Raw genomic sequence first — 22,641 nt, forward strand, 5'->3', positions numbered from 1 at the left:
TCTGTTATTTAAATAATTTACAAAATGGTCTCTTTCATATCACAGCAAAACAAAATTCCTCATAATTTTAAAGGCTTAAGATCTTTCTTTCTGATTTTTTTTAAGGTGGTATCTGGTCTAAATTAAAAGAAAATTGTGACTAAGCATTGAGAAATTCTTCGAAGACAAGACAGTCTTGGGAGAAAATGTGGAAGGAAGCCACCAATAGAAAAATTCAAGTTTTTGAACTCCCAACTGATTCAGTTAGTTGCAGATGCCTTTAAGGATAGGTGGTGAAAAGAGCCATCAGCTAGATAGACAAAACAGACATCTATCAGCTTAACTGCTTCACGTTCAGCTGGAAGATCAGCTAGAAACTGAGAAGAACAAAGAAAAACTTCTTGTATCAGAACATAATATGGTGCCACTGCCAAGTGATCAAACTTACATAAAAAGGAAAGATGAAATCCCAATAGCTGTGACAACACTGTCTTTTAAAAGCAATCTGGATGCCAAGTTCAAAGCCAGATTCACTGACTGACCAGGATCTTTACCTTCAGATATGCACCCTGAGTGCCAGCTATACTTAGTACACCTTAGCAGGGAGTGGAACCCTGACTATTACACTGCTTTGCAGCCATGCATTTCCACAGCCAACAGTAACACGAAGAGATCACAGTGCTGCCCAGTTCCTGTACCTTCACCTAGCTGCACAATGCAACAACATCACAGTACCAATATTAAACACAAGATGGCTCCGAGGTCCCTAGTGGTGCCCACACCATCCCCTCCCCAAGAGAGCTAAAACCTGTAAACAGACCTAGTCTGGACTATCTAGGCAGGCAGTCTGCACAGTGCAGAGCTGGGGTTCAGATATTTTTAAGATTTCACATCTGCTGAAGCACAAGTACAGCATGCTGGTAAGTGCATATTCAAGGATGACCAAATCAGATGCTATACCAGAAAAAGAAGGGCATCAGTGCTCTACGCAAGAATCTAAAAGGGATTATTAAGTCTTTCCAGAAACACTGACATCTTATTATTTTAACTCACTATGTGCCTACCAGCTCCTCTCCTACCAAAAAACAACAAAAAAATTCAAGTCAAAATGTTTAGTTCACATCCCACACAAAGTTCCAAAGCTACGTGCAGCCCAAGGACCAGAAACACACTGCTTGTACAGCTGTCCAAGGCACTGTATGGCTTAAAAATGGCACCTGCTTGAGCCAAGCAAGGAGACAGAATCATACAACCACAGAATGGTTTGGGATGGAAGGGACCTTTAAAGACCATCCAGTCCAACTCCCCAGCCATGGGCAGGGACATCTTCCATTAGATCAGGTTCCTCAAAGTCCAGTCCAACCTGGCCTTGAACACCTGTTCTAATGCCCTATCATCCTCACTGTAAAAAATTTCTTCCTTATATCTATCTATATAGATGTAAGATAGACCATGCCTATGACCCCTACCCTGGCAGCTGAGGTGTCCTGAGAAGAAATTTAATGCACTCTCATTCAGAGCTGTCAGAGCGTCTAGCTCACCTTGCTTTAATATGCCACTGCACAAAACAGTACTAGGAGCTCAGATGGGAAGTCAGATTAACCTCTCCAAATTTTCTTTGCTCTTTCATTAAAATAGTGAATAGGGACTTACAACGTACTCCTACAAAAATGCTATGCAAGAAAGGGAACAACCCTTGAAGTTGTGGCAATTTATTTAGGTTTTCCATGCAGTTATCCTTTTATCTAATGCTGTCACCTCATAGAGCAATTTGAGTGTTTTCCAAAATTTTGTCTCATAATGGCCTCTGCAGCCTTAACGTTTGAAATTTTATGTTTTGAACTTCACTCCACGGTTCCAGTACCAGTACTTTTATGGAAAAAATCTGACTTAAGTTAACAAAAAAAAAAAAAAAAAAAAGAACGAGAACATTCGTGGTACTGATAGTACCACTTCTTAAAGTATGGTTTTGTTCAGAATACTGAGAGAAATCAGTATTGTGGCATTCCAGATTTATTGATGCTATATGATTTTAGTATAAAGGCTACTAATTCTACTAGTAAGGAGATGCATTCTCCCCATTTCCAGGCCTCAGGAAGTTTATAAGAATGCAAACATAGCTCAGGCAAAAATATTCAGAATTCTGTATGTTTAAATCAAGTTTTAGGCCCTTTTAGACAACCAAGTTTAGTACAGACAGTAAAACTTTATGTATCAGGAGAAGAATTTTAGCACAAGTCTCTAATTGCCAGTGCATGGCACTAAGTGCTGCTCAATAATTCTCGCATTTATTTCAATAACATATGGCTGACCTACAGGTAATCTTAGACTTTTCAACTTCGTGTAAAGATTTTCAAGGGAGGGAGAAATCCCATTATCCCTTGCAATCTCTTTGAACAATTAAATAAGCTCACGCTAAACTCAGCTGTTAACAAAGGCGACACTTTTTAACAGAGTATTTTTCTGAACCAGAAAAGCACTACACAGCTAAGGCAGAAGTAAAGAACATGATCAATGATTCATTGAAGCTAGCAGATGGGACTCAATATCCACAAATCAGTAGGTGTCATTTTTGCACTGTCACTTTCTTGAAGTATAACTCTACTTTAATCACATTTTAAATTCTTTGTGCCAAAAAAAAATGGTGTATTCTTATTATACTCACAACTACATGACAGCATTTAAGAATTGTTTTTAGAGAAATATATAGAGCACACTTAAATTACACTGTAGATACCTCAAGCAGCTCTGAACATGAATTATTATTTCTAGGTATTGTCAACACCTTTCCTGAGGATGACACGTGCCGTTAAATCATGAAAGAAACTGCAAGTCCCACCCCCTCCCCAGGAGGCTGAAGCACTATTACCGCCACCAGTCTAGGTTTTCTTTTGGAGGGTGAAGGATGGAGGTGGAGGGGAGGATAAGGTTACTGAAATGCTCCTGGAAGGTAAGTCTTGGAATACCTTATTGCTTCAATTGTCTCTGACCTTGTCAGTTAGTGACCTGTCACGAAACAACAAGAAGTGAACTGATGTTGTACCAGGGTCTGTTCAAGGTACTGGATAATGGTGAATAGTACCTTTCACGCCAGTGATCACAGAGATACCAACTCAAGTGCAAGCTCCAAGACAAATGAAGGAGGGTGGCTACTCGCTCAGAGGCTCCGAAGGGCTTTGCTGCCAATTGATGCACTCCTATGGGAACTCCTAGAGCTACCCCGGAAAACAGAGTTCCCTGCGGGAAACTGCAGCATTGCCACATTAGGATCTTTTTCATTCAACAGGTAACAAAGCTATGAGGGAAGACTGAAGGGACGCTTGGTTCCTGTACATTTTGTATACCCACAGTGGTCAGGTTTTCTCCTCCACTGAAGGAGATCCAGCAGACTGAGTAACTGAAGTGCAGATGGCAGCAAGACAAGATATGGGCTGGATGCAATGCAGCAATGTGGGAATGTAGCTTAGCTAGATCTGCAGAGTGATCGATTTACCAGCAAAAATACTTCTAAGTCAATGTGGCATTGGTAATCAGGAAGATTATACATCTGGTAATCAGGAAGGTTTATACATCTTTGCCTGGCAGAAAGGTGCAGTCTTGTCTTCCTAATAAGACACACAGCAGGTATCTGCTCATTTTTCAGAGGAAGCAGGTATTTGCTGCATCATCTCTGCCTTCATCCCTTCCAAATGAGATTACAGTAATGTGATATACATGGAGCTATAGTTTATATTTATTTGTAAGCTACAAATAGCAAGGAAAGTTGTCAACTCTTAAAAAAAGAGAAGATTTGATACTGAATCAATGAAAATGGCTTGTGATCCTGTGCTGGTCTAAAGTGACCTCCAGATTAAAAAATTAACAAGCTAGTTTTGACATGCAGAATCCTATATGATCTAGGAGCACCAACTCTCTATCTGATGCTCTGATGACAAGAGAGAAAGTGTGCAAACACGTATTTTAACGCACACTCTATTTTCAAGTTGACAACTAAAACCCAGAACATTGTGGTGCTCTTTTTTTGCTATGCAACATTTTGACAAATTAAAAAGTCATCCTTTGCTGCCTTTAACACTCCCAAGATGTCACTCGGAAGGTGTAATTCATGTCAACACTACCTGTTCTCCTACCCTTTCACACAACTCCTTTAGAAACAGCATCCCCTAGAATAGAGATTCTGATAGAAACCACATTTTAAAGCCTACCAATTCTAACTGAATTCTATCAAAATCCCAAACTGTTTTCAGCACAAAAATTCAGACTGAGTTAACAGGAGAGAGATCAGACAACCACAAGGAGGCCCCTTCTATGCAGCCACATACCATTCCAAAGAAGCCCGGTCTGTCCTCAGGTACGTGAAGCTCTGGGTACACATTCTCCAAGAACCACTTGAAGTCCTTACATTTCAGCTTCTCTCGAAGAAGTCTCCTTTCGGTCACATCTCCATATGGCTCCTGAAAGACACACACACAAAAAAGAAAAAATAATTTTAAAAAACCAACCAGAACAGATGCTCTCTTTTAAATTATCTGTATACATTATTAGGAACCGTATGCTAGAGCAATGAGTAGGACTTTTAGCCAGCAAAAATCCCCATGTTTGGGTGCTGAATTTGATTTCATTATTCTTACGTTGGTTAAATGTTGACTAAAAAGAACTGGAATGATGCACATAAAACTTTAAAATATTCTAGAAGGCAGTTGTCTGAGAAGACTCCCCAAATCTGCAAGTAAGGAAGTCCTTGTATACAGATTACTGGGAACCTAGAAGGTATTTTTAAAATAAAACTTCCTTTAGCTGGATAATTGAAAATCTCAAAGGCAGTGAACAAATGTTGAGAATTTTAAATTACTCCACTATCCATTTACAAATTACCTGTACAGACAGTTTTATACTTAACTGATGAAATTAGTAAAATCTGCTAATGCTTCCTTTGAACTTCATAGTTTTTATGAGGTGGGGTGTATGAAATCTTAAACCTCCAGAGAAAAACTTTAATTGCAGACTTTTCCCTGTCTATAGAATGAAGCAGAGTTCACATCTTTTCACACCTGTCTTCAAAAATCTATCTTTATATTGACTAGGGACTTCAGATAGTCAGGCACAAGCTATTGTTTTCAGCTCCCAGATTTTTACAGGTCACTTGACACACTTTCATAAAACTACAAATATATTTGCATTTCTCCAAGTTGTGGAAGTATCACTGAACACACAAAGCAGATATAAAACAGAGGCAGAGATGCCTGCTTGAATAAACAAACAGCATGTCATATTAGCTCTGAGGTCTGAACATTAATCTTGAAGCAAAACTTTATAGAATCAAATGCTGCAGCCATAGCATCAGACATTTTTCCATTATGCTACAGAATTGAGTATTTGGATTAGATGAAGCAGAAGAGTCTGAATTCAACTCCTGCAACAAGTGGTGCATAGAGTACTACAGAAACCAGAGTGCACTGGTGGCGGCTTTGAGACACGCAAAAAAACCCTGCATCCACTTACATACTTACATGCACTGTGTTACAACAAGACAATATGCAAAACTCCCTACAGTAACACACAACTATCCTTTAAACTTCTGTCATCGTAGACATCAGCTGCCCAGAACTTCACAAGAAAACCTGTCAGCATTTATTGCTGTTTTCTCTTTGCATATGACAAGCAGAATCAGCCTGGCGTTGCCTGTGAGCTCCCATCTTCAGATACACAAAATGTGTATTTTTCTCAAAGTCAGACTCTAATAATAAAACCTAGATGGCTCTTATGATGTTAAAGTAAAACAATTATTACAGATGCGAGGACCATAATAATCTAATTACCCCCTTCAATCCAAAGGAATACGAGATGGAAGCTAACCAAATTCAGCTTCCCCAGTGTCCTCCAGCATATCTTTTAAAAGCCTAACAGTTTCAAGAGCATTTTTTCCCCGGCATGCCTGTTGGGGTAGGCCACTCAAACACGTGGGGAGCTCCCTGTCCTCCTGCCTGGTCCCTAAGTTCTAGTCTGGTGTAGCTAGAGGTGGGTGCCCAGCAGCCCACTACAGGGCAGCTCCCCCCATGCACAGAATCAGAAAGCTGGCACTCAGAAAACTTTCCGTGCAAAGAGAAACACCTCGGAAGATTAAGCACCTCCAGAAACAAGTAACAGCAGAGAGTGACTTCTTTTCGGCCTGAATTCTGGACTTTGTGGCAGAGGTTCATATAAGTCATTTCTAGACATTGGGAAGATATTTCAGCGTTACTGTCTTCCAGCCTACAGGCCCCTCACGATAAATATATCCAAGCTATGAATTTGCACACAGCTTTACTGTTCTGACCCATTCAATGTTCACAGTATTTAGCTCCTGAAAAATTTTGCAAACAAATGGTCTCGTATTTTTTTCCTCACAGAAAATAAAAACATTAATTATTTTTTTTAAAAAAACAGAACTGATACTTCAAACATTTCATTAGGAACATTCTCACCTGAGTTCCCAGGACTGATTTTAATTAATCTTTGTAATATTGATTTTGGTGTTTGTTTTTTAGTTTTGGAGGGGTTTTGGGGTTGTTTTTTTTTTCTTTTTTTTTTAATCAAGCGTTGTGCAGCAGTAAATCAAACAGAAAAATCCATTTTGTCTTACATCAGGCCAAAGTTTTACAATTATCACAAGACAGGTAATTTTGCTAAAGATTATTACCATGCTGCACACTTAAAGATCTACTGTCCATTGAACTTTTTTGATTAGCATTTGTTAACTGTGTGCCTCTTTTGTAATTCTTTATTGATAGAATCCTGTATCAGCTGTTTCAAAGCAGTGCACATTTTAGGTTAAACAGCTCCTCCTGACTTGGGTCACCTTGCTTAACTTTATTCTTTCATTTATTCATTCATGCATTTAATACCGACATGAATGTGGCCTTCTTCTAGTCTTACAGAATTTCTCTTTTTCCAAGGAATTAAAGTTTAACTATATATACACTTACTCTGCTTGGGAAAAAGTTTCAGAAGAAATAAACACAAAAAAGCACTTAATGTTATTACACTGAAACCAAATTCTATTGAAATTCCAAGAACTTAAACTCACCAGGCGAGCGTGTGGGTTTCGATGGTAGTAAATTTCTTTATAGTCATCCATCCATACTTCAGCTGCACGCACACTATTTGCCAAAGCTTTCGATCGTGAGTAGGGAGCTTGTTTGGGGAAAACGTGACCTACATGTGAGCAAGGGTGGATCTCAAGACTTCCTCCACACTGCCATATCTGAACAAAGAATTGACATTGTGCATCATTAATTTGAATCTTTGCAAGCTGAAGGATGCAGTAACAATAAATCTTTGCAAGGATAATACCTTCCCAAGAACATTACAGCGTACTATAAGCAACACATACAATAATTGTGTGTCTTATTTAATGAGATTAAATGACAACCTTGTGAACTCAGACCAAATCACTGGGAGTAACAAGGAGATAACCCCACCTCTGGTTTTATGTGGTGTGCAATTATCCCTTTGTTAGCTTTACTTTCTCTGAAGGCATGATAAGAAATGGTCCACAATATTTCTGCAGGTCAAACTGTGGTCTACAGTTGAAGTTATACGGGCAATATCAACAAAAGAGCCATTTTTCTAGTCCAAATTAGCCATACGAATAGCCTCCTCAAAGAAACCAGCGACAGATTTCTTACCAGAAACTTACTCTTCTATTCTGCAGGACAGCTTACTTGATGAACCATGTAAGCTCATCATATTATTGGAGAATTGCAAGTTATGTTTCCATTTCTATGTTCACCATGTCAGAAGAGAGGTATGGGTGCCTGGTGATAAAATATAACTAATCTTTTTCATGGGAAAGCTGGGAAAAGAACCCAAGACCCAGTGCACGAAAGGAAAAAGCAAAGTAAATCTGTAACTGACCCATGGTGGTCCAGCCAAGGTCAGTGAAATAACCTCTTCTATCTAAACCAATATTCCTACTTGCTGTCAAGAAAAGTACTGGAACCTGAATGTGGAATTGACAGAACTCATTCTGCCCTCATCCTCATGCCTCTGGCTCTCCAAGTCAGGAAATACATGGCCCTGGAGATAAAGCCCATGAATGACCACCAAGCAGGGACACTAGTCTCAGAACTCTGAAAAATTTCTGTAATTATTCTCATCTCCTTTGAAAATTGTGGACTTTTGGCAGCTCATCCACACAGCCACTGACTCAAGTTTGATGTAATGAAAGGAAAGCATGGCTAGACATTTTCCATTTACTACTATGCACAATGTGGTAGACAACCTGTTTTGGACTGAAACCTGTTCCTGGTGCCTGAAACAAAGTTTCTGAAATTGTCAGATGGGAGGAAAAGCAGGACACATTGCTGCACTTGAACAGGCTTGAGGCTCTCACGAATGGCTCCAACAGACTTCCCTCACAATTTTTTTTTTGAGAACTGTCACTCCAGTGAGCTGAAGTCCCTTGTGTATTCAACCATGCATAGGTGGCCGCTCACCTTTCCTTCATAAATGGAGGACAAAGGAAATTCACTGAGATGTTTAACGGGTTGAGAGGTTTGCTCCCCAACAACCTTCTTGTATAACAACTACATTTTTAATTACATGTTATTCAAATGAACACAGCAGGAGTGAAAGCTATGAGGTAGCAAATAAAACTAATGACAACAGATCAGGTGAGACTTCTTCTACCTCTTTTCTTGAGACTTTTAGGGATCCACAAAGTCACTACAGATGAAGGCTTTCAGAATACACAAGATGGATGTTGTCTTCAGGCTGGGTTTTATTTTGGTTGGGGGGGGGGGGGGGGGGTGTGTTGGTGTTTGGGTTGGGTTGATTCAGGGTTGGGGGTTTTTTTAAGTTATTTAGGATTTCTGTCAAATTTCTTAATTTAGAATGTAACGAACGTTGTCTCATTTGATTTGTTTTGGATAATAATGACCTTTACATGTGGCACCATACTGTGCTTATAACAAAACTGTAAGCACTCTAATACATATGTTTACTTTTAAAACAAACAATTGCCTTAAAGGTATAGGTAATTCATTATTAAACTATATGGAGCACTGGATAAACTTCCTGGATTTTAAATTTTCCTTTCTTGCTTTTCATAAGAGGTTTGTCTCTTCTTTTTTGTTGCTTTTTGACAAAGCAGTATATTTGTCATTTGAACAGAAAGATGATGAAAGGAATTATACAAGAACTCTAGAATTCTGTACTGATCTTTTAAACAATTTGCATATTTTCACATGTAAGTTATGCTACTGCCATTTTGAAAGCTGCTATGAAACCAGTTACCCACTTTCACTTTAATATCTCCCTTTGAGATTTGTTTCAAAACAATAGCTTTCTTACATTATTATTTCTATATCCAAGATTACTTTTTAAAGTTGAAATTATCACACAAGATGTTTGTCAGAAAATATTAAGTGCCACTGAAATTAGTTTAACAACTTCCATATTTGTTATATTCCATGTAAGCATTTTCTTAATTGATCATTACTGTCTCGATCTGTTTTTAAACAAGAGATGAGGAACAGACCGTAAAGACTACTGATGTAAAAATGTACAGTTAAGAAGGAAGCACATTCTTCTACTCTGTCATTATAAAGTCTGATTTAAATGGAGTAACAGACTGAACATATCTGTTAAACTGACGCCAAAAAGAGAATGCCAGAACAGCTGATTTTTCAATAATTAAAATTCTGAATTTCTCTAAAAAAACCCTCTAAGTTGCTAAGCAATGCTCACTAAATGCTCACTGCTTCTTTCATTAAAAGTTTAGAACTTCTTATCTTCCTATTACAAACAAAAATTAAATATATTTAATCTAAACAATTCCTCAAAAGGTTTATTTGTTTTTATTTTAATGGAAAACATTTTGACCTCTATATAAAACCAGATACTAATGAAGAGCTGTAAAAGGAAGCAAGGAATTCAATAGAGATACCAAAGTTGATTACTATATGCTAAATAAGTGACTCTGGAGAAGATTCTCCCCCAAAACTACTTTAGTCTTCTATAACAAAGAACAGTAGGTTTCACGTATATTTTGCATGTTTGTGTGCATGAAAATATGTTTCTTTACTAGGCCTGGCTACCTCGCAGCTCTCATTATAAAAGCATACTGTTTTCTTCACCACAAAAAGGAAAAAAGGTGACATTCCTTTTTACTTTCACTTTCCTCTTGATGCATGCAGACTATCAGTATTTTTTCTTTTCCTTTCAGAGACAGATGGTGGCATTATGAAAAGCTACAGTAAATATTCAGATCTTGCCCTGCAATCCCTACCCCTGCCAAGGTCTCTGGACAACTGACCTAACGCTGGGCCAATGAAGTAAGAAAAGCTCTATAAGCTCTACCACCTCCATTCTAACATTTTAGGACTCTCTAGAGGAAATAAAAACAAACAAAAAAGTATGCTACCTCCTAAATAAAGCCAAACTGCAGAAAATACTCTGTTCCTGCCCCTCTCTCTCCTGCAATTTACCTTGCTGGCTTACGGCTGAACTGCCCAGCGTGGTGCTCATGCATGATCTGCTGGGAGCTGGGTAGGCAGAGGAGCCTCCTCAGCTGCATGAACCCATCCTGGCTGCTCCCAACACAAGACACATTTCCAGATCCAGACAGAAAGAAACAATACAAAACTATCAGAAAAGAGAGGCAGAGGCATATCATTCGGGCTCATCAGCAATGAAATTTCCAACAGAAGAAAGGACTTACCAGTAAATAATTTTGTCTTTTTGCACACGCGTGGTTTCCTCTCATGCTGTGATGGTGGGTTGAAGGACAGACCACAGGTGTAAGAAGCGGTGGTCCCCAGAAATAAACTTACATTGCCGTGCCACTAGCAGGACCAAGAGCAGAGAGGTGGAAAAAAGCTACAACCGCATTCCCCTTGCTCCATGTATGGGAGGGGGAAGATGAAAGGGCATGTTCTGCATCTCTCAGAAAGAGGAGTTTCAATGCCCATTATGCCCATGAAGTGAAATTTTATCCAGCCAAATAGCATTAAGCAATTTGAAATCAAGGCACATTGACTTGATCCTGCATTCAGCACACAGCCTCCATCTCTCTTAGTCATCGTGCTTTTAGCCGAAGTTTTGTCCTTGTTGCTCCTCTCAAAACCACAGAGAATTTTTTCAGTTTATTATAACTGAAGTATGAGAAAGAGGAGGTTTAAGGACAAGTCCTTTCATGTCATCATGGAGGTGTTTTCAGAAATGAGAAGAACACTGAATTAATTTAAAACGTTTTTCAGTATCCCTGCTCCTAATTTTCAAATCTGGCAAGTCTAGAAACCACAGAGACAACAGAATTAACACTGATCTATTCTTCTTGACCTTTTTCAGCACCATGGGCAGCCAGAAGAACCAGTTAAGCAACATCATAGCACTCTGCTCTGTCCCACAAATCCCCTCACTGCAGGAAGCACGAGTACAGGGTCTTGAAATCAAATAGAGGAAAGCACATTGTGCACAATTTGGATCCAAATGCCCAGATCCTACTGGCAATCTGCACTAGTAAAATTAACACATTCAGGCATATCCACTGGCCATTCCACAGTCCGTCCTGCAAAACTGTAGGCCGCCCAGAAGAGAGCCTCTTGATCTGCCTGCACGCACCTCGCACCGAAGTTCCCACTCTGCTTTCTCATTTAAGTGCCTCTCTACCATGAACCACATCCCTGCTCTTGGACCAGTGCATGACACGCTGCACGCCTGCAGTTGCTGGAGGATCGCCCCAAGCCCCCAGGCTGGTGCACACATGTGCCTGCTCAGCCTCGGTGGGCCACAGCAGCGTGTCTGCCCACAACCCCCAGCTCACTGGCTCCTGCAGACTCGGCTGCTGCTCCTTTGTGACACTCCTGCATGCTAGGCAGCTTCTGATGCTTTCTCTGTCCCATGAGGAGACCACTGTTCTCCATGATGAAGGAGCAAAGTCACCGCTCATACATGCTGCTGCACCCCTTGGTGTCAAACACCTGATTCAGGGGAACCACATCAAAAATGTCATACAGGACAGGGGTGAGGCTTGTCCCATCTGCAAGCCCTGGTCTCCCAAAAAGCAAGACATGAAGAGCAGAAAGCCAAGAACTGCATGCCAAGAGGGCTGTCTTCTAGGCTTCTACAGCTCCTTGTAACAAGCCCCCAGTCCACTGCAGAGAATAAAACCACTGCCATCTGGGGTGGTGCTACCCCTAACTCCTATTGGTTAGGGGGCAACCATTTTGGTGCCATCAAACCTGTGGCAACCAGGGTCACAGAAGACTGCAAACGCTTCAGCAACGTGAAGCAGATTCTGTAATGTCCACTTCTGTCAACTGTGTCTGTTTCTGAGCTTGCTGCTTTGGAAGAGGTGCAAATTTCTGTTAAGGAGGCAGAGCATGTAGTACTGCTTTCAAAAGCAGCATTCTCTCAACCTCACGGATGCTCAGTCTGGTTGCACTTGCACTAGCAAACACAAACAAGTGCCTGCAAGAGCCAGTCTTGCTCAAGAGATGAACATATCCAACATGCTTGCTACTGTTAGGCTACATTTGTGGGAGATAGCGCCATGCTCTGATGTAGCTTGCTGCTAAACTGACAGTCTCCTGTCTCTGCTTATTTGTCTGCTGCAGTAGTGTCATAGCTGAGAAAGTAAGAGACACAGTAAGCCCAAGGTCAGCAAGCATCTGTACCCAAAACTGCATGACTCCCTCTCTGTCACCACCCCTTCCAATCCCTCAGTAAGCAAGAAAAAAATTTTCCCTTGTCAGAGTTAGCTGGGGATGGTGTTCACCACCAGGCTGCTTTCCTGCTTAACCTACCTTAGGTTGTGATCAATGATGAGCATGATCATTTCTTTGGGCCCCCAAGTATAAACCCAAACTATTGCCACTTCTGGCTCCCTGAGCAGCCTCTCAGAAGGAGGCATAAAAATAATTTCATCAAGAGCTATTTCATAGCTCCTGACCCTGTGACTATGCAACTATCCCACAGAAAAGAAATTCCTTCCAGTGGAAAGAGGGGACCCCCTGGAACATACAGGCTACACCACAACTGGAGACAGCTGGGAGACTCCTGCTTCAGCAGCCCCTGTGGCTCCTGGGGGTGGGTAAGATGCTCTGAGCTTCAGGCAAAGGCCTGCTGAATTTACTGTCCCAAGACAAACAGGCTGTGTGTTTGAACTTAAGTGCCAGAAACTTTTCTCTATATGAGAAAGGAGGTGGTCATGAGTTAGATCAAACAGTGATTCTAGCTGAGAAATCCCATCCCAGAGAAAAACCATGTCAGCTCTAGGTCTGTGCTTATTATCCTCCCTTATCCTTTTCTTTCCTTATTTTTGTACCACCTTTGCTAGGATTTCTGCACTAGAGGCAGCAGGAGACAGGAACAGAAGCTAGGAAGACTCTATGCCCCTCTGGTTAACAAGCAGACATCAGATGACAGTCTGATGATGTCTCCTTTCTCAAGAAAGCGGGTTTATAACATTAAAATGCTATTTATCCCTGAAATCTGCTGTCACCTGATAATAAACAAAACAAAAATATCAGCCCTCCTGTCCCACAATCCAGTGACACAAAGAAATGCAAATACGACCATAAAACATACCTGATGACAAGGGAAATACAGGCTATTAAGTTGCTCCCTGCAAGACAAAAATGGCCCTGCAGCGTACCTCTTACGCCACTACTGGACTCTTCAGCAAGGTAAGTGTGACACAGGGCAAACCACAGGCAGCCAGCACACTCAGTGGGATCAGCAGCAGCACAGGCAACAGCAGAGTTAGAGGACAAGACTTTTTAACTCATCAGTCTGGACTGTCTTGTATCTCCTATCTCTTCCCCTACCATAAATCCTTTCCATTCCAGCTATCTGCCTCACACTTGAGCACTGATCTACCCTCCAGTGGAATACACCTCTACAGTTCCTGGAGATTTTCCCCACCACTTTTTATAAACTTTATACAAACTTCTCCTGAATATTTCCCCTTAGAGATGTACAGGGGCTGCCCCATTGGTACCTGCCACCATCTACCTCCTGCTCACTCCATCAACGACAGAAAGTTCCAAGTCACATTAGAGAATTATAAATGTTTCTTTCCAATGATCCTCTTCAAGCCACAGAAAGTGAACTTCATCTGATAATATCACACCACTACTTACATTTTGTACTGGCATTCAAAACAAAGACACATTTTTAAAAATGATTTTTAAATGGCTATTTGGAAGGAAAATACAGTTACAATGAAGTGTGAGAACAAGTAAAAGAGATTCCTATAAACATCTCCCAAAATATTCTCATTAAGAAAAAGGGTGTGAAGAAAGAAATAAGAAACTTGGTTTTATTCTCAGGAAAAAAAACCCTTCAACTGAGACACTTACCCTAAATGAGAATTCAAGGTTTTCTCCTCCCCAGACTTCCATTCCTGTGTCATATGAACCAAGATAATCAAAATACTTCTTGCTCACAGAAAACAATCCACCTGCCATGGTTGGAGACCTAAAAAGACAACAGTAACTCTGAATTGAATAAAAAGAAAAAAAACAAAAACAAAAAACAATGCAATGACTAAAAAATACAGTATATTTTTATTTTCTGTTTTCTCAGTCTTTTCTGGATACAAAGTAACAGTCAGCCATTGATCTGTTATCATCAGGCCATTTAAATTTAAACTAATAGTAAAAAATTGTATCAGAAACAAGCTCCAGAATGTATTAAAGTAACAATGAAATCAGAGAATATAAACACTGTGTTAATTTTTTCAATCACAGTGCCTTTGTGACAATAAATAACTAGTGTCTTACCTTCACATAGTAGAACATAACTTTTTTGTGACAGAATTACATTAGTCAGCTCTGGAATTCTAAGTGGAGTATCCTTATATATTTCATTTAAGTAATAAGTAAACAAATATTTGTGCTTTAGAAACTAATAACAACATTCCTGATCCCATTAATACTGAGTGGAAAAACTCTCAGACATCAACTGAGGAGAATTAAATAAATAGAGCCCCAAAGACACTTGCTTTTTCTTTACTAAGAAGATCTGCCCACCTGTAATTTTTACATTTTTTACTAAGTTTGGGGAAAAAAATAAATCAGGAGGCAAGACCAGATCCTCATCGAAGACCACAAGGCCCAGAGCAACAGTGCACTTAAGGGATGTACTTTCAGTAGGGTAGGTGTGCACACATACATACACTAGTATTTGTTCAATATTGTTCCGAATTGTTCACAGTCTCAGAAAATGATCCTCTTTAAAGTGCCAAGCATATAATGCTGGTTGGAACTAAATTCAGCAAAATTCATAAAGTGTCAGCTAAGTTGCTGTTGAGGTAAATATTATCAAATGCTAGGTGCAGTTATCAGTTACTCTTAATCTGTCAAAACTAATTTTACCAGCCATCTTTTTGAGGCAAAACAGTCTTACACTGTCATATGTTGTTTCAAAGAATGGAATGAGATGAGGTGAGACAGAAGGAAAAAACCCAAACTCCATAACCAGTCAAGTTCTTCTGTCTCACTCCAGGTCTCATCTTTCCAAAGACAGCTGCCAGTGACACCGCTCTCGGCACTGCTGCTCTCTCCAGACACTTGCTGAGCTCACAGTCCTCGGGCTACTGTGAAGCTTTATCCCTCATCGTTTTTCCCTTGGCATGCCAAAGACAATTATTCTTGTTGTGAAGAGGAAAAGCATCATATTTAAACTAAAGGCTTTAAAAACATTTACTCTATTTTGAAACTCATGAGAATGTGGACTAATATATGCTGAGAAAGACTAAATTACTGTCTCACTTTTCCCATTTAAAAAAAAAAAAACCTCTTTCAGTTGAGGATAAGTTCATTAATATTTGTGAAGTACTGGGTATTATTATCCTGATAAGCGACCTAGAAAAGACTAAGAAAAATTAATCATCCTGTATCTGTTGCAGTCCATAAGGTAACACATTATAAATAAAAGCAAAGATTAACAAAATCAGGATGTTAAAAATGCCAAACAGCTGCTTCTTTTCTTACAATACACTGCTGAAATACAGCAACTTCCATGTTGAACGTAACAGACCTTCAACTGTCAGGAGTTTGTCTACAGTGTCCATTTTCCAGATGCATTGTTTTGTACTCTTACCTTTCCTCTCCTAAAAATACAGCATGGGGTGACAAATGATACCGACTGTCTGCAAACTGTCTTGAAATAAAACAAAAATAAAACCCACAAGGAAGACATCCACATGAGCTCCTGAGAGTTAGCCCTTCATAGAAACTACGATGGATACAGCTGTAAGATTTCATAGTAAATAAATTTCATAGTAAATAAATATTTCATAGTAAGAACTAGCAAACTCATTCACCTTTGAAAACAGTGCAAAGAACCACCACTATCACTACACAGCACAGATAAAGTCTTTGAAACTACTTTTGCTTTCTTACTGATTGATGATTTTTTTTTTCCTTTTTTCATCGTTGACCATGATACATTTTTTACAAAGTGGATCTCTTTGCACGGAAGACATCCTTCAGTATTAGTTAATCAGTTACAACCTTTCTGTGTGCTGATAAGCGTCTGTGGGAGTCTGCCCACAGGAGTCAAGAGACTACTTGCACAGTAAGGATTCCATATGGAAGATTACACAGAAATTTCAGCTTCTAGAGCAATATTTTTCCAGGAGCATGGTGAACAGGAGCTATTTTGGAAAAAAGGGGAACTAAACAAAACATGTACTTTTTAGTAATATGCTCATTTCTCAAATATTTTTCAGCACCTGGCACTTCCAAGTTAAATCAAAACCACTTGTAACATTCACAGTTTCATAAGATGCATAAAAATTAACCTGATCACATCAGTCTTGGACTTCCTCCGTTTCTGTTCTCTTTCAGGGGTACTATGCCAAGTGAAGACCAGCCTCCAGTCAAATCCACCAATCTGTGGCTCACCAGCATTTCCCAAGTACTCAAATGTATTCCAGTCAATAACATCAATAACAGGGCAGACAACTGCTGATTCTTCTTCTGCAATCCTAGTATGTTTTTAAAAGAAGAAAGTGACCTCCATTAGAAAATTCTCTCAAAAACTAGAACTGTGAAGAACAGAGAATACTTAACATATAAAAACATAAAGCTTTGCTCCTTTTCAATTCATGCTGCAATACAAGGAAATAACGGCTACAAGAATAACCACCAATTTATTCCTAAGGATGCATCAGGAAGATGCATAAGGATGGACTCCACTGTAGGCACCTGGCAAGCATCAACATTCCTTGACAGCGGAAGCAAGGCATGTCATGTGGCTTGAGACAACATATTCAGCATCTGGCTAGGCTGCCATAACCAGCATCACATTCTCAATAAAAATGTCTATTTTGTTTTGTACAGGTAGCTGCATTCAAGGTATTGAGAGAGCAGCATGATTGTATAGTATATATGCAAGCCAGCCTCTTGGCCTTTAAAGTCATGATTGTTCTTGCAACTGTGATCATCTGCAAAAAGTTATACTGAGCACTACAACTAACTCAAAAAGAAGCCATGAACTTAAAAAAAAAACCAAACATGCGGCATGGGAATTAGACCTCCAAGAATGAAACATACACGAAGGAGGTCCCCAGAGACTCTGACAACATAGGAGATAAAAAGGGGAAGCAAGGTAGTACTGCAGAATGACAAACCTATCAGCAAGGCTGATCTTAGTATGATAAAGATCTTAGCTATCTTTAGAATACACCAGTGCTGATGACATTGCTTGCATGTCTACTTCTGCAGAGATAAACACCTTCCTCCCTTTTCTCAACACCATGCAGGGTTTTCTGGATTCCTTTCTAAAAGCATTTGCCCTTACAAAAGACAGTGGGTTCCTCTGTCTTCACCTCAACTTCTGGAAAGGTCTCTCTCTCAGTACTAGGAGAGATCAGCTTCCAACATGCAAGCTCAAACTAAGCTCTTTCTCCTAAATCACTTTTTAGGAATCTTCTCTATACTAGTCTTAGACATCTCCTGTTAGTTCAGTGAAACAAAGTGACTTGATTGACTTTAAGATGCTAGTATTTGTTTTAGCTCTGCATCTTCTGATCTGCGTATTCCAGAGGAGAAGAAAAACTGAATGTGTAACACTGCCAAACAAGGAAGAATTGTGACGTATCTGTCACTCAAGGGGAGCTAGTTTCTCATGGGATTATTAAGCTTAAAACCTTCAGGCTGACCAAGGGGCTCTGACTCTAAAATTAGAGCAGCTTGGGGTGGTTAAATGCAGTAGACAACAGCAGCAGTTGCAAAGTAGTATTGTCTGAGCTGAGAAAGACTGCCTTAAGTGCGAAATGGTCTCTTTTTGCTGGAGGGAAGATGTGACACAGCTGTTTCCTTCTTTATGATCTCCCATTGAAATACTGTTTGGTACAGTGCACGAAAGAAATTATAAAAATATTCCTATCTCTTGTCTCACTTGCATAACGCTTATGTACAAAGCAATGAAAATGTCATGTACACAGAGGAAATAATCCCAGTAAAACATAAAAATGCTTTGTTGCTCCTGTAAAAGGAAAAGGAGTAAAAACTAGGTAGCTGTCACAATTTCAGTTATGAAAAGAATCAGGTAAGTGAAAAGCCATCACCTTTAAGTTAAGAATTAACTGGATGGTACAAATCCCAGGCAGTTTACAAATACAACTATGTTTGCACTACAAAATGCTAACACTGTTGCATTTCTCCCCTACATCTGAGTCAAATATGCCATGAAAACATCCCCTCGGAGATGTACGTCTGCATCTGCAGCAAAAGCAAAAATTCCAAGACACATCTAGGCCTAACTTTTTACAGGTGGTGATTTAAATTATCCAAATCGTTCCTCAAGATTGCCATCTAGTGGTTTGCTAAAGTAGTGAAGAAATTAACAGACTCGTCTCCACAGTCCTGTACTGTTTCTTCAGAGGACCGTCGTTAAAACCAGGCTTACTCTTTGCTTTTTATCCCTTTTCCTTTCTTCATACTATCTATACTGTTCATAATTAACCCTCAGCTATCTGGAATACACTCGGTGTGACATTTATAAACAAGTTAAATATAACAATTTTTAAAATAATTATTATTCTATTATTATTCTAGATGCAATTTCAAATGAACACAGGGAGTTTGAGAATGCAAGTTCCGGCAGGAATCAGGAAAACTTGCACACCTTAATACAGCACGTGCTTTTGGAAATCTCTCTCCAGTTTGCATAGAGCTGTTTATTTCCAGTCCTTCTCCAAAGTCTACAGTAAGCTTTATAGGATGCAAATCAAACCACTGACCTTAAAGAAAAGATTTTTTTTTTAAATTATGTTTTAAAGAGAGCTGGTTTTCTATATACAATATCTAGAAGGTCTGATCCAGGTACTGAATACTGATATCAGTATCTGCTAATGCCATCCAAGAGGGTAAACATGTAAGCTGTCAGCAAGAGGGGCAAAAGCAATACAGCCTCGTTCATGCAAGGCAGGGGCAGCAGGGTGCAGCAAGGTGAGGTGTACCAGCGGCTAAACCAAAGCCAGAAAAGTGCATGTGTAGCTGCTGACTACATGCGGGCAAGGCTTCAAGAATATATAAGTTGTAATAGAGAGCTAGTATTCTGTCTTTTAAGGCTTTTTGTTGGGGGGTTTTTGAGTTTCTTTTTGTTTTGATTTGGGGCGGGGTTTTTTAATTAATGAAAGATTTCTGAATTGCCCGACAGATCTGCAGAATAGACAAAAAACTACATAGCTGTAAAGTACAGTGTCCCAGGACAGATAGTGTCCAAGTAAAAGTGTTGACATAACATTAACTCCTCCCTATCCTACCCTGTGATGCTTTATATCAGAAACAGTTTGGAAAGATGGATTCGCTCAGGACTAGGAAGAAGGAGTTTATTGACTTTTATCCCAATCCGCTTATATGCATGTTGCCCTGCAACAGGGGATATGTCTCAGAGCACACATCTTTTCAGACCTTCTTCTCATCCACCACCCAGGCTGATAGAAGCAGCCACCTTTCCCAAGGTAGTTTGAAAGCTAGGGGAGGATTCCTCCTCCCGAAAACAAAACTTTCTGTTCTCTGAAGAAAAAGAACAGCCTGGTCCTCGGGAGAAAACACAAATCTATCTCCTCATCTTCCACACTTCTATTCACTACCCCACTGCCAGGAGACAAACACTCACAGTGCCCCAGGGACCAGACTGCAGTAACCTTCGGTAAATGTCTGCAAAGAGTAATTTTTTCACTGCAGAAGTGTCCCTTCTTCTGCAACGGGAAAGAAAACCAGACGAGAGCATAACATCACCTTGCCAGCAGCGGCTCCAGCCAGCCCTCATGGCATTCACAGTGGCAGTCCAGGAATGTCAGAATGTCTCCTTTCGCCACCGACGCCCCCAACAGCCTGGCTCGAACCAGTCCCTCTCGCTTATTTGCACGGATAAGACGCACCTTGCGTAAGCCAGCCACATAGTTTTCCAGAGACTCCTTTAAATGTTCTGTAACAAAGAAATGAAGAAAGAATATAGCTCTGGTTTATGTCATGCTACAGACAGCTCTTTTTTTGGTAGCGTATTACTTATAGCAGTGCCTTAAAGACACCTGCATTTGGAACTCTGATTCTGCTATACTGCCCATATTAAAAAAGAACAAGGAAAAGGCACAGAACTTGGATGGACACAAATCACAGTTACTTTCGAGAAACTGAATGCTTCATATTTGCCTCTGCAATTAGTTTCCAAACTGTTAAATGCCTCTCACATGTTACGTAAAACCTGTTCCATGTAAAAGTTTCATTCTTAACAGAATTCATATGTAGTGGAAAACACCAGTGTTGTCTTTCTGTCACATAATTTAAGTGAAAACAGATAACCAGGTAGCTCTCGCTATACTAAACGCCAAGACAACCCTGGAGCAACTGAAACTTGCTTGCTCAAATTAGGAAACCTGAAATGCTCTGTACCAGACTGTAGGTTATCTATATATGCAAGCACTCATGTTACAACAAAACAAACATGCTTCCCCATTCTAAAACAAATTTGGTCCACAGGACAAATTTTTCACTGGCACACTACAAGAAAAAGTATTTTCCAATGAGATAGTTATGTTGTACAATTTTATGGTATGTTACCCAAACAGCGTATCTTTTCCTCTTGTGGACTGGCTGACCAAAAAAGCCCATCAATCAACATTATTTAGACTTATTCTTCCTACCTTTGTCACTGTAATCATCCACAAGGATAATTTCTTCCAAAAGTATATCTGGGGATGTCTCAAGAACACTATGAACAGTTCGCAGAAGTGTTGACCAAGCCTCATTATAAAAAGCTATCACAACAGAGGTTTTTGGCAGGCTGTAATAATCATACTTCTTCTCTCTGCACCTGTAAGAGAATGGATTACATTTAGTACAAGTGCAAAAGCATTTGTTAACTTCCAGAAAACTAGTCTCAAATGAAGATTTTGTATGCTATTTACTAACTGTAAGCAAGAACATATAAAGGATCTTAAAAGAACTCTATGTACATGGAAAAGTCATGCAAACACTTTCAGGAAGTTGGTCTTCCAGAAGCCCCATTTCTGCAATGGCATTATGACTAAAATCCTGTAACCCCCCAAAGTGTCTAAAACCAAAAATAATAGGAGGTATTCTGAGCTGGTAGCTGTCTTTGCACAGTATCACCTTAAGTACAAGAACAAGCAATGGCCAAAACACAACTCAGATGACCAAAAGAAAAAAAAACAAAAACAAAAACAAACCCTAAGTGTCATAAAAACAGTAGCATAAATTATTGATAACTTGCATTTTGGAAAATAAAACAAGTGTTAGACAGTAAAAATATAACTGTGAAGGAACAGCAACATATAAAGAGAAAGAAATAACCAGCAACAGAACTGAGACGTAAGTATACTGAAGTAGAATTTGGTTAGACCACAGAACTGCCAAGATATAATAGCGAAATCTGCAAAAAACACAGACAGACATAGAAATGCATGTTCTGGCTCTATGGAGAGCCAGGAAGTTTGCAAACCTTCAGATTAAGCTCCAGAATGTATTTCCTATAAATATATACATTAACTTCCCTAAATGAACATAAGGATGCCAAGAAACTCACAGCTGAGCCAAATGTATAAATTTAGATTCCCCTGGTCTGAAAGAATTTTAAAACAATAATGGTATTTATTACCATTTCTCCCCTTGTCTTAGAGCATTCTGTCCGAGTAGTTTTGTTAACAACCAACAGAAATGGTTTAGAGATGTTTGAATTTTTTTATGCCTGGAGTCACATGGAGCCTTTTGTAAGGGGCAGAAGGACACACTTCAACTTCGGTAGACTGCTAGGTCACAATAGATACCGAAACAGGTCGGACATCCCTCCTACCAAAACAGAACAGCAGCAAGTCATCCAAAACCTATGCTACAAGGGAGCTGAAGAGGGAAACCAGAACTGATCAGCAGAAAACATGACAGCAAAATCCCTTGGGTCAATTTAGGGGAACCAAAATTCCCCAAAACATCCAGAAAAAGACATTGAAAGAAAACTGCTTATCTATAGCACATTGAGAATATATTTACTATTTAATGCTGCTGTGTTTGCAATAAAAGAAGACTTCTAGGTTTCTTTAAAGAGTAGGCAGTATCTATTAAGATCTGTGGTACAGAAAGGAAAAAAAAAAAGTCTGAATCTGAATATTTCTAAAATTAAAATTCTTATGAGAAAAAAAAAAGT

At 39.5% G+C, this 22,641-nt stretch overlaps 1 protein-coding gene across 1 annotated transcript in view; it reads right to left on the reverse strand.

Annotated features, from left to right (window-relative positions):
- The window catches only part of GALNT12 (polypeptide N-acetylgalactosaminyltransferase 12), a 47,988-nt gene that overhangs the window by 13,589 nt on the left and 11,758 nt on the right, over positions 1-22,641 (reverse strand). The window contains exons 2-7 of the mRNA XM_074899382.1: positions 21,125-21,294; positions 20,220-20,409; positions 16,772-16,957; positions 14,325-14,442; positions 7,046-7,222; positions 4,302-4,433 (exon numbers count right to left, since the gene is read on the reverse strand). Of these exons, the coding sequence (XP_074755483.1) occupies positions 4,302-4,433; positions 7,046-7,222; positions 14,325-14,442; positions 16,772-16,957; positions 20,220-20,409; positions 21,125-21,294 (973 nt within the window). The remainder of the gene's footprint in view (positions 1-4,301; positions 4,434-7,045; positions 7,223-14,324; positions 14,443-16,771; positions 16,958-20,219; positions 20,410-21,124; positions 21,295-22,641) is intronic.

This window comes from Athene noctua, chromosome 2 (assembly GCF_965140245.1).
Source record: "Athene noctua chromosome 2, bAthNoc1.hap1.1, whole genome shotgun sequence".
NCBI classification, from domain to species: Eukaryota; Metazoa; Chordata; class Aves; order Strigiformes; family Strigidae; genus Athene; species Athene noctua.